The following is a 12,500-nucleotide window of genomic DNA, read 5'->3' on the forward strand; positions in this document are numbered from 1 at the left end:
AATCAAAATATGACTCTACACATTCCTTGAAAAATTTAGTAACGTAATTCCCTCATAATTCTTAGAGCAGTCTTTATAAAGTGCATCCATTTGTCTTGAATACTTCCCTCACCCAGATATACATCATCTGACATTCAAGGGATACTTCTTCTCACCAAAGGGTCCATCACCATTAACCAGGTCTTCCTATCCCTGGCTGTACAATTTGTCAGCATCCCCAAACCATTGGCATATGTTAGTGTCCAGGTATAATTGCTTACTTCTTTTATTATACATGTGATCATCATTTATCTCAAAAGAAAGAGGCTTATCTTCCATTAAGAGGAAATGCCCTCCACTAAGGAGTTCATTGTGCTAGACTAGGTGATTTTCGGCTTTATCAGCATTATAGTATCAAGCTATTTTCACTTCCCTAGGGAACATCAGTAATATGGCACTAAGTTTAAGTTGTAAATTACTCCCAAAAATGAGACAAAAATCTCTTTCTCAGCCAGATTTTGACAACTGATATAAGGTTAAACCAGGTTTTCAGAAGTTTCACAACACTGCCTATTCCATACACTTACATTCAAGACTCGACAGCTGTATGTTGAAGCCCAATACTGTCTGAAGCAAAAAATCTATTCCCATATCGATAAAACCTAACACACATTCCACGTAATCTAAAAGAGCATTAAGCATTCTCAGCAATTTATCTTTTACATCATCCTTCCACAAAATTCTCCACTTTGCCTTTCTCTCCGTTGTATTATATGTATTATTTGAGTCTATAAATTAACTAAACCCACATTGTTCCTACCCTATCAACCCTTCTGTCATATGGATTATCTTTCAAGTCAGTCTTACAATAAACCTTTGAGGGTATACTAAGTAATTCTACACCCCTATAATTTTTCTTTACCACCCCTATACAAAGGAAAGCATATACTATCAATCATTTCTTCAGAGCTTTCCCATCACCCAGACACACCTTACATACACTGATCAATCAATTATGCAATCATTCATCATTGCTTACATCTCATCATAATCGCCTAAGTGCAATTATTTGATTTTCAAAATTCGTAATTGGGTTCTAACGATTTTAACTGTCAATTAAGAAAGATGATAAATTTTAGAAGGACTCCAACAACGCACGCATTAATGAAATTTTCCACTCTCACTTCTCCCAGGGAAAACAAATTTTCAAAATATTCCTTCATCAACCAAATACTTCACTCGGCCCAGACAGGATTTTTCCATTAGCATCTTTTGTAATGGAATTCTTTTGCCCATTAACCTCTCGTTATGTGTCTTTCTCTCTGAGTTTATATATGTATGTATGTATGTATGTATGTATGTATAATATATATATATATATATATATATATCACATCTATCGATATATATATATATATATATATATTACATCTATCGATAAAAAAATATATATACATATATATATATATATATATACATATATATATATATATATATATATATATACAGTATATATACATACATACAATATAACCTTACTCATAGTGTCTCTCTCTGCAGTTTTATACTTTTAAAACACTATTAAAGATATAGCTTTTGGCATAACATATAAATGATAATAGAACGGATCTATTCATAATTAATTGAAATATATAAAATCCAAATTTACATAATCGTCTCGCTGTAAAGTAGAATAAAAATAACTTCATATAGAAATATAAGAATCCTCATGCCACATAAATTACTTCTTAATGTATAAATATAAAATAGGATTAAGCCTTAAATACATGTGTGGAGATATCACTTGGAATCTTTGAAATACATGCTGGTTAAGTATTCTTCTTCAGGTAAATTATAGGGAATAGGTTAAAAAAATACATCATACCAAAGAAAAAGAAGAACTGGGTTAATCTACATAACTATGTGGGTTATAGAAGAGGTTAATATTGATTATAACTTACCCCCATCTTTTCAGTCAACGGAATCAACTCATGCGAAATTATCCACTCAGAAGGTAACTATGGACTTCTTACCATGAACGTGATAGTATTGCAAGCTTTTTAACGTTCTATGGTTAGTTTAGTTAAGAAACAAAATATTTTCTTACTGTGTTTACTTTTTATACTAATCATTTTCTTATCAAAATCCAATCAAAGATTATTAGATCACTGTAGGAATGTTATTAGATTTGATATCGTGAATTAATGAGTTTTGTTTATTTTTACATTGAATTATCTTTGTTCCCGTCAAATGAAAAGAAACTACTTACAACCATCTGCATCAGGGTGTTTCTATTCCTCATATTTGTGTCCTCTTTTAAACGCTAGTAACTTAATTTATAATGACCTGGCAAACTGTGTCTAGTTTAGATGTTAGTTGCTTGTGAGCGTGAAAACCCATCATTTGTCGATTAACTTGTTGGTATACGTATATGGGAGTTTTGATGGTAATTAACTGTATTTGAAAAATCCATTATCAAAGGCCTGACATTATTTAGTAAAAAAAAAAAAAAAAAAAAGAGCTTTAATACTGCAAGAAAAATATTTTCTCAACTATGGTAATTGAAGATTAAAAATATCCACTAATCTGATGAATTCATATACTCTTGTTACGACGTTATTTGTTATAGGCTACTGTTCTTCGATAATGAGATTTTGAAAGTAAACGGAAATGAAACTGGCTGCTGCTATTTATTAGATTTTATGATAAATAACATAAGTTGACGTATTTTTTTTTATTTCCGTGATGCTCTAGAGATAGTAAAATCAAGCATGTTTAATATCATGGTCTTCTATATTCATATATCTATATTTAGTTATTACAGACAACGTGAGTCTTTACCTAAATGCAACAATAATCAACAACAACCATGTAAATAGCGTGTTAAGATAGTTCGATCTTAATCATAACTGTAATATGATAATTAGATTTGTTGATGAATACTAATTTCGGATAGCTTGAAACTAGAGCACATTATCTAAGGTTGGATGTCTCATTTCAATGTTAATTCGAAATCTTGATGTTTTCCAGTTTTGCATATTAATTTTACTTTCATGTAATTTTGGAGTATTTCATAAAGTAAATAATTGATAAAACAAAAGCTGATTTAATTTCTAATCTTACATAGCTATAGTTAATAGTGTAACGTCCACGCTGTTAGATAAAGATAACTACACGAGGTTTGTTAGTAGCAGTGGCTTATTTATATATATATATATATATATATATATATATACATATATATATATATATATATATATATACATATATATATATATATATATATATATACATATATATATAACTGTAAAATGAAAAACTGTAAATTGTTGAAAAATCAAAAAGGCCTTATGATATGAAATGTTGTTTGTGGATGACTCTTGTGGAAGTACTGACCCTGCGAGGAGTAGAGGAGATCGAGCCGCTCTGGCGAGGAGGAGTAGGAGTAGGAGCGAGCCATGTGTTGTGGGCGTGGCCCTCCTGGTGGACCTGTGGGCGGGCCAGCTAAGGGCGCTGACGGCCGAGCCCCGCTTTTCATACCAATCATACCCTGAGGCCCCGTTTCTGGCCCGCCTGGCCCGCTGGGGGCTCCTGCGTAGCGCTGTGGCTTAGGAGGGGCCACACCCCCTGTTGGGGACAGCACAAGATCTCGGTTATGCAGTGTATCTCTCTCTGGGCTAAATTAATTAAGAGAGAGAAAAATAAAGAAATAATGGGAGGGAGGGAGGGAGGGAGGGAGGGAAAGAGAGAGAGAAAAAGATGGAAGGGGACACACGACAACACTGCTATTTCTTATGGCGGGAAACATGCATTGTAAGGTAAAAAGCATGGCATATTCACTAGTGAGAGAGAGAGAGAGAGAGAGAGAGAGAGAGAGAGAGAAAGAGAGAGAGAGAGAAAGTAAAAGAGAGAGGGGGGACATAAAATTAAAGTAATGGTAGAACTATAATGTAATAGGAAAAAATAAACCCATATCTTACAAAAGCACCTGCTGCCTTTTCGTTTATCATAAATTATAGGGATGATGAGAAGACCACATAGGATTACCTTACATCACGTCTATCTTTGTTGACATTGAAGAACCATTCAGATGGACGACAATTTAAAAGATTGAAAGAAAGGAAGACCTTTATTTTACCTGGTGAATACTGTGGCCGTGGCCCTCGCGGAATTGGGGCAACTCCCGCCGTTTGGGCTGGGGCACTCGGGGGGTAGGAGTGCGTCATGTAGTAGCCCCCACTCGATTTCCCACTCTGAAAAGATGCAAGTTGCAGTTGTTAGTGTCATGCGTTAAATTGATCGTTTAGTGGTTGTCAATCATCCAAGAAACAAATGTGACAGAGAATGATGATGCTCTCCATAATGATAGCAATACCAATCATAATAACGAGATAACAATAATAGTAATATTGGTGTAGGTTTGATTTAGGTAAAGGTGACAATGAAATAATTTAATATTCTATTTCTTCGGTATAAGAGTGTACCACACGCGCTTCACACACGCTCATATACTGTACCGGTTTTGTTTTTTATCTTATCACTCACTCTGTATAAAACTGATAGCTCAAGTTTAATTTTGTTTGAATTTCTGACATTCTTGCTCGCAAGTCCTGGTATTTAAGCTCAATGACAGTTTAATAAAGTTTAGTTGCATTCACCTCGCCTCTCAGTTATCACCAAACTAGTCCTCGCACAATGGTGACCACTGGAGAGACTGACCAACTAATTACCACTTTCCCACTCACTGCTGTGTCTTTTTGTTTGATGATGCAACCCTTCGACACTGACTCTACTATCGATGTCACACCCCTGAAACTACCGCCCTTCGCCAGTACGAAGGCATTCGCCTGGTTTCAGCGTGCCGAGGTCCATTTCGTAATAAGGGCATGAATTGCTCAAGCACCAAAACAGACTGGGTTTTCACAGCAATCCCCGAGGACACTTTCCCAGAAATATCAAATTGACTTTGTGATCAAGAGAACGCACCCATCACATACAACGCCATTAAAAATATACCTCCTGAAGCAGTAAACACCATCGTCAGTCGCCTGTATAGTCAAACTTTTTCAGCTCTCAAAACAACCGTTGGGGAAACAGAAGGCTTTGATCGCAGGCAGGGAAATGACCAGTATCACTCCCCTGCAACCTGCCACAGACAGGTCTCCTCGTGAAGTGGATCTACTTTGTGCCCTTTGGGTACCGCGCTTACTCGAAGCTGTAAGCGCTGTCATCCCCGATGTTGATATTTTGCCCATGAAGGACCTGATGACGAAATTCAACACCCTTGTTGACAGCCACTTCACCACCTTCAAGACCTCCATCAACACTTCCACTTCTTATCAAGAGAACAACTATTCAATATCGACCAAGGCTGACATGAATGCGGTAGGACACAAACGCCCTCCCCATGACATACCAGAACGACGACAAAGCCGCCCACCACCTGCATATACTACCCCTCGCTTATGCTCCGACCAACGACCTTTACAACCACTTACTGGAGCTCCTCGGCCACAGTACTGCTGCTACCGCACCAGATTCGGGCTGCTCCGAAAAAATGTGCAAATGGGCGTCAGTGGCCAAAAAAGCGTGAAAGTAGGCCATCTCTTGATGTAGTGGACTTCCCTTCCACAAATGTTTTCTTTGTACATCATGTAGGTATGTGCAGGTTTTGTTAGACACAGGTGCTTGCCGTTCTCTTCTGCCAAGGGCACTCTCCAAGACACGACCTTGTCTAAGTCTGCTGACGTCCACTTAGTAGCTGCCAACGGATCTGCGATACACACTCATGGTTATGAAACCCTCACATTATCATTTGGAAGCTCCAAACATAATTGGGAGTTTCACGTTGCTGACATTACATTGCCGATCCTCAGTGCAGATTTCCTTTCACATTTCCACCTATTGGTTGATGTCGCTTGGTTAGTCAAAACGGATTCGTACTCTTTGACACTTCTTCATCACTCCCCTCTGACCTCGCTCTCCACATCAGTGCACCCACGGATACCTATGCCCACTTCCTCGCGTCATACCCGGATATTTTCCATCCAGAACTTCATCAAATATCCACAGTTCCCACCAAAAACAGTATTTATCAAGGTGACGGGGCGCCCAGTGTTCTCCAGTTTCAGGCATCTGACACCGGATTGTTTAGCTTCCACTAAACAAACGTTCACTGAAATGGAAAAAATAGGCCTTTGCCAAAAGGCCTCAGGCTTAAGGTTGTTACCCTTACATAACGTTCTGAAGAAAGATGGCTCTCTGCGTCCATGAGGAGATTACAGGAGCCTGAACATGCAGACAGACGCGGATTACTATCCCCTCCCAAACATCGCCAATATGACCTCCTACATGCAAAAAAGGTTTTCTCCATGCTCAACCTCCCAAAGGGATATTATCATGAACCCATGAACCCAAAAGACATCAACATCCCCTTCGGTACATGCCCCTTTAATTACTCCTGTTTTGGCCTTCGTAATGCTGGGGCCACTTTTTAACATCTCATAGATGGCATCATAGTTGTGTTCTCTTCCTCCAAAGAGGAACCCATCCTTCATGTACGTATCGTCCTCGACCACCTACAACAGTATCGTTGTAGTCCAGTGCGACCAGTGTACCTTTGGTGTCAATGAAGTATCGTTCTTCGGGCACTGCATCACTCACGAAGGAATCCACTCCTTCCCTGAGAAGGTTGCAGCCGTTCAGAACTTCCCACGCCCTCCATCGACAAAACACTGCAAGAATTCTTGAGCATGATCAACTATTATCACCGATTCCTGCCACAAATCGCTGCCACTCTTGCCCCCTCTAGGCCTCTCTCAAGGGAAAGGCAAAAGACCTGAAGTGGGGTCCCCTTCAAGAAGCATCCTTTTGCAATGCAAAGAATCCCCTATCAACCGCTGCTGCTCTCACTTTTCTCCACTGATGCCAGTGAAGTTGGTATTAGTGCAGTACTAGAGAAGGTGGTCAATGGCTCGCCCCACTCATTGACCTATTTCAGTAGAAAATGTCCAAGGCCGAATTCAGCTACTTTACCTTCAACTGCAATTTGCTGGCAGTGCTCTTGGCTGTCCGTCACTTTCAACACTTCTTGGAAGGTACCCCCTTTGTCATTCACACGGACCACATGCCCATGGTGCACAGCTATACTCACCCGGCAGACGCCTGGTCCGCCCATCAACACCAACATCTCTGCCATGGCTGAATACAATTGCACCCTTCAACACATCCTTGGGAAAAGGAATCCCGTTGCCGATGCGCTGTCAAGAAACTCATTGGCTGCTATTCACCTAGGATTGGATTACAATGCCTTGGCAGAAGCCCAATAAAAAGATCGAGAGTACCAGTCATGTAACACATCCTGCACATACCTTCGATAGGAAGTCATCCCCCCTCAACAACTCCAACACCAACCCTCTGTGTCGTCGGTACTGGTAAACCTAGACTTTGGATACCTGCTCCCATATGCCGACAGATGTCTGATTTCATTCATGGCCTTTCACATCCCTTGTGCTGACCTACTGCACAGCTACTGAAGACGAAGTTTATTTGGCACTGCATTACTAAGGATGCAAGGGATTGGGTCCGTGCTCTACTTCATGCCAAACCTTTCCTCAACCTCATCGTTGTTTTGCCCACATTCACGTCAATATAGCAGGACCCTTACCCATATCACAAATATATTGTTACTGGTTTACCGTCATCGACCGCTCCACTTGTTGGCCTGAAGCCATTCCCATGGAAACTGTAACATCTGCCTCATGTACATCTGCCATACTCTCAGGATGGATAGTGAGATTTGGTATCCCAGAGCACATTACTTATGGCATTGTTACCACTTTAGCCTCTCAATTGTGGACATCATTAGCGAATCTCCTGAGAATCACCCTACATCAGATAACAGCCTACAACCTTGCTGCCAACAGAATAGTGGAACGTTTTCATCGCACCCTCAGAGCAGCTTTATTATGCCGCTCCAGGGACTCCAACTGGTTTACCCAGATTCCCTGGGTCCTCCTGGGACTAAGGACCACTCCTATAGACATCCTGGATGTCTCAGCAGCTGAAGTCGTATGGCAATCCATTGGTCTCCCTGCTGAATTTTTCCCGTCTGCAACCTCCTCTGACAATCTCCAGTGCCTATGTCACATTGTGGGAAAATTTACTCTATACCGCCAGACTTACAAGCCCCCAGCTAAGCAACATACACGGACAGATCTGCATTCGGGAACACACGTTTTCCTGCGCAACGACACTAGCAAGCCACCACTTACACATCCTTACACGGGCCCTTTCCTCATGGTCCGTCGTATGCCGAAGGCTTTCTTCATCAACATTTGTGGCAAAGAAGACTAGGTCTCCATTGATTACCTAAAATCTGCATATCTCCTGCCAGATGACCCGCCTACCACACGCCTCTAAAGAGAAGGGCCCCTTATTTAACATATATGTTATTTTTAGGAGAGGGGCCATGTCAGTACGAGTCATGCAAGCTCATACACAGTTATGGTTTTATTTTTATTTTATCTTATTACTCGCTCTTCCCAGGACTGTTGATAAACTAACCCGTATAAACCTGATAGTTCATGGTTAAATTTGTTTGAATTTTTGTGACGTTCTTGCTTGCTGGAACCTCCCACAAGAGGAATGCATATTTGGGCGATAATATAAGCACACTCATATCCCTTTACTATGTTATCAATGTTGTGAGAATATTAGTGTTCCCTTTTCACGATTTTGGCCAAAAACCATCCTAGGACATTATATGATGGAGCTTGTCAGCCTTAACTATCTTTATTCTTTCCCTTATTATTTATCGTAATCTAGTCCGATGCATCTCATGCCGGCTGTCACGTGTTTCTTGTTGACGCAATTCATTAAGGGCCTATTCCACTAAACCTCTCATAACAACATTTTAATCTTTGACTGACTTCCACTGTAACTTTATGATACTTTCAGTATTTATCTTACCTAATATCAAATCATCAGTTATTGTGAACTATCAATAAAATTATTTCCAGCATTAATCATAAACTTTTTTTTAAACTAAGAATTCCTGAAATTCTTTTCAATTTATATCTCGTTTACAAAAAACTACGAACAATAACCCCAACACCCACATCCTCTCTCTCTCTCCCTCTCTCTCTCTCTCTCTCTCTCTCTCTCTCTCTCTCTCTCTCTCTCTTTTCATATTTAGGATAATCAAACTACCTTTTCAGACTAGGCAATACCGATTACTATGAAAATGTCGCAGCTATTATTCTTCTTCCTCATACAGAACTTGATAACAAACACCTACGGGTACTTTCTAATCATCTTATTTTCTTAACTTGTCAAATATATAAAGAACGAATTCTGCCGAATATAATCAATCGTTGGACTTTCATTAAATGTGCATCCTTTCTCTACATCTCAATTCATTTTATATCAATGGATACGCTGTATACATGCATTTGACATTTATGTCTAAAAAAATTTTTTTTTTTTTCATAATTTTTCGCTTCGAATAATGATTAATCGTTGGCAAACATGTTCTCCTATTGTCGTAATGCAAAGAAAATTGATGAAAATGGTTCTTTATGCTTTGGTTATTCTGAGAAAATTAAAATCAAAATAATTTTTCAGAAAATGGCTCAGTGGGGTGTTATCTTCGTTGTTTGTCGCCACTTTGGAAGCGCTGTTAGTTTTGTTATGAAGTCTGAACAGTGATCTAGGGCAATTTGGCATAAGAATTAAATGTTCAATAACAGAACAATCAGAAATATATTGTTTTACCAGTCTTATACCATACAACCACTCAACGACACATTGTGCGATGTTAATATATTAATTATACGATTTAAGAATGTCTTCTTTTCCCTTCTACATCAAAGTAATCATTTCCATGAGGCTATCCTTCTTTATTGATCATAAGTATTGCCACTGCGGCTCTAGTGTAAAAGGATTCATATAATCTATCAGGTGCGGAAGCGGATTGAAAGTGGCCTTGGCATCATCCTCCAAAATTTACTGAGGAACCTTGTTGGAGACTACGATTCTATTCTGGATTGTTCGGGAGAGACTGTTATACTAAACAACAGTCTTCTTGACAGTCGTATGTTAAAAACATAAACTGTGCAACAAGTTTCCTCTTTAAATCAGTAAATTATTTCAGGATAAGCATTCTCTGTTTTATTCAAATAATTGATAGTAGTGGTAACAACAACAAAAATAATAATAATAATAATAATAATAATAATAATAATAATAATAATAATAATAATAATAATAATAATAATAATAGCTATGGCTTTCAAAGCCACAAATTTTTCAATGTTTTTTTGAGATTTTCCTTAAAATACTGAATATACTTTAATATGATTTAATAATGCCTCTTTTTATAAATAATTTCGCTCAACTTTCTTTAACCTTAAGGATTTATTAAATCTTTCTGATGATGAAAATTACATCGCAACTCATTTTTCTGAAAGATTTAGTTCATTCATCTATTGCATCGAATTCTCCCAAGCAAAATAATCCAAATTCTAATAAAAGTTTTTATTTTAAGAAACAAATCTTTAGGATTATATTCTTTGTTCCATTTCTTTTTATGAAAACTTTGAGTATATGAGATATATAGGATATAAGTAGCCAAGAAACTTTCCAGCCTTTTTTACAAATTCATTAAACTGTCTTTTTTAAGACAGCAGGGAGAAAAACTTGTGAGTTGAATAAGTTCTCGAGGTAGCTAATTTTGACACATTCAATGAATTTCTCATCAATACCGAACTATCATTTCTTGTCAGGGATCCCGAGTAATGTGATTTATCTTTGGATAAAAGAATACCTTTTTTTCTTCAAATGATAGCATTGTTCTACTATCCCGTTTTTTTTTTTTTTTTTTTTTTTTTTTTTTTTAATTTACTTCAAGACCTCTGCAAAACAATTTATTACGTAACTCTTTTCCTTTAGAAGAGGTGTTCATTCCATCATATTTCACTCTTATTTATACGGAATTTCCTTGCTTTTAGTTGTCATTATCATATTTAAAACTGAATAGGTGTTGAACCTTGAGCATTCAAATCTCACAAATGATATTCTTGAACATTTCTAATAACATTTTATTTTATTTTTCCTTGTTTCATTTCCTCACTAGGCTATTCTCCTTGTTGGGGATATTGGGCTAACAGCATCCTGCTTTTCCAACTAGGGTAGTAGCTTAGCAGCAGGTAATAATAATAATAATAATAATAATAATAATAATAATAATAATAATAATAATAATAATAATAATAATAATAATAATAATAATAATAATAGGGAAGGTGATTTTTAATGACTTAACTACGTTCATGTACATAACATCCTTCCATAAAAGCTACGATGATTTTTCACTTCAAAATAGGAATTCGATATGATAAGGTCTCTATGTACTTTGCTTGCACAGATCACTACAGTGATACATGTTGCATGTGATTTGCAATTTCATTAGTGGGTATGTTTCGCAGATTCATATGCCTTTCATGTTTGGAAAAATAATGAAAAGTCATAAAGCATACAATAATGAGTTTAAAAGATTGATTTCTTCATACGGAAATGAAAAGATTTCCATTGGATAGAATGCAGTATATATATTTTTACATATATATATATATATATATATATATTAATTACTAGCTAAGCTAAAACCCTAGTTGAAAAAAGCAGGATGCTATAAGCCTAAGAGCCCCAACAGCAAAAAATAGCTCAGTGAGGAAAGGGAATCAGGAAAAAAATAAATGATATAAATAGAAATCAAAATATTTTAAGAACAGAAATTAAAGCAGATCTTTCAAATATAAAGTATAAAAGAGACTTACGTCACTCTGTTCAACATAAAACATATGCTGCCCGTTTGCACGCGCGCGTGTGTGTGTGTGTGCATGTGTGTCTAGTAACAAAAAAAATAGGTGATGAATTCTTATTAAATTAGTTTTTAAACGGAATAATAAATACAATTAGGGACCATAATCTTTAAATAACTTTGCATTGTCCACAATCGGATACTTTGAGGCAAATCTTACTTAGAATTTGAGTCATGCATCTACAAATGATAATTGTGAGTTTTCACTGATCCTTCAGATTTGATGGTGGCTGCTAAAGAGACTGAAATTTTAATGCCTCTGAACTGAGTGCAATAATAGTAATAAATTATTTCAGACAACATGATACGAGAGAAGACTAAAGTAAAAGATACTCTAACAACATGCAAGAAAAAGAAATGGGCATGGACAGGACACATAATAAGGGCAGATAATAGAAGGACATTAAGAATAACAGAATGGTTCCATAGAGATTGCAAAAGAAACAGGGGAAGGGAGAGAAGACGATGGACTGACGATTCAGGAAAATTTGCGGGTATATACTGTCACAGATAAACCAAAAACAGACAAGTGTGGAAAGACATTTCTTAGGCCTCTGTCCTACAGTGGACTGCTTACGGCTATTGACACACAAACACACACACACACACACACACACATATATATATATATATATATATA

The 12,500-nt window shown here is 37.2% G+C and overlaps 1 protein-coding gene across 1 annotated transcript in view; it reads right to left on the minus strand.

The window, feature by feature from the left end:
• The window catches only part of LOC137645703 (coiled-coil domain-containing protein AGAP005037), a 1,132,788-nt gene that overhangs the window by 355,189 nt on the left and 765,099 nt on the right, over window positions 1–12,500 (minus strand). Inside the window, exons 8-9 of the mRNA XM_068378564.1 lie at window positions 4,118–4,232; window positions 3,376–3,606 (exon numbers count right to left, since the gene is read on the minus strand). Coding sequence (XP_068234665.1) covers window positions 3,376–3,606; window positions 4,118–4,232 — 346 coding nt within the window. The remainder of the gene's footprint in view (window positions 1–3,375; window positions 3,607–4,117; window positions 4,233–12,500) is intronic.

Source organism: Palaemon carinicauda, chromosome 8, assembly GCF_036898095.1.
Source record: "Palaemon carinicauda isolate YSFRI2023 chromosome 8, ASM3689809v2, whole genome shotgun sequence".
NCBI classification, from domain to species: domain Eukaryota; kingdom Metazoa; phylum Arthropoda; class Malacostraca; order Decapoda; family Palaemonidae; genus Palaemon; species Palaemon carinicauda.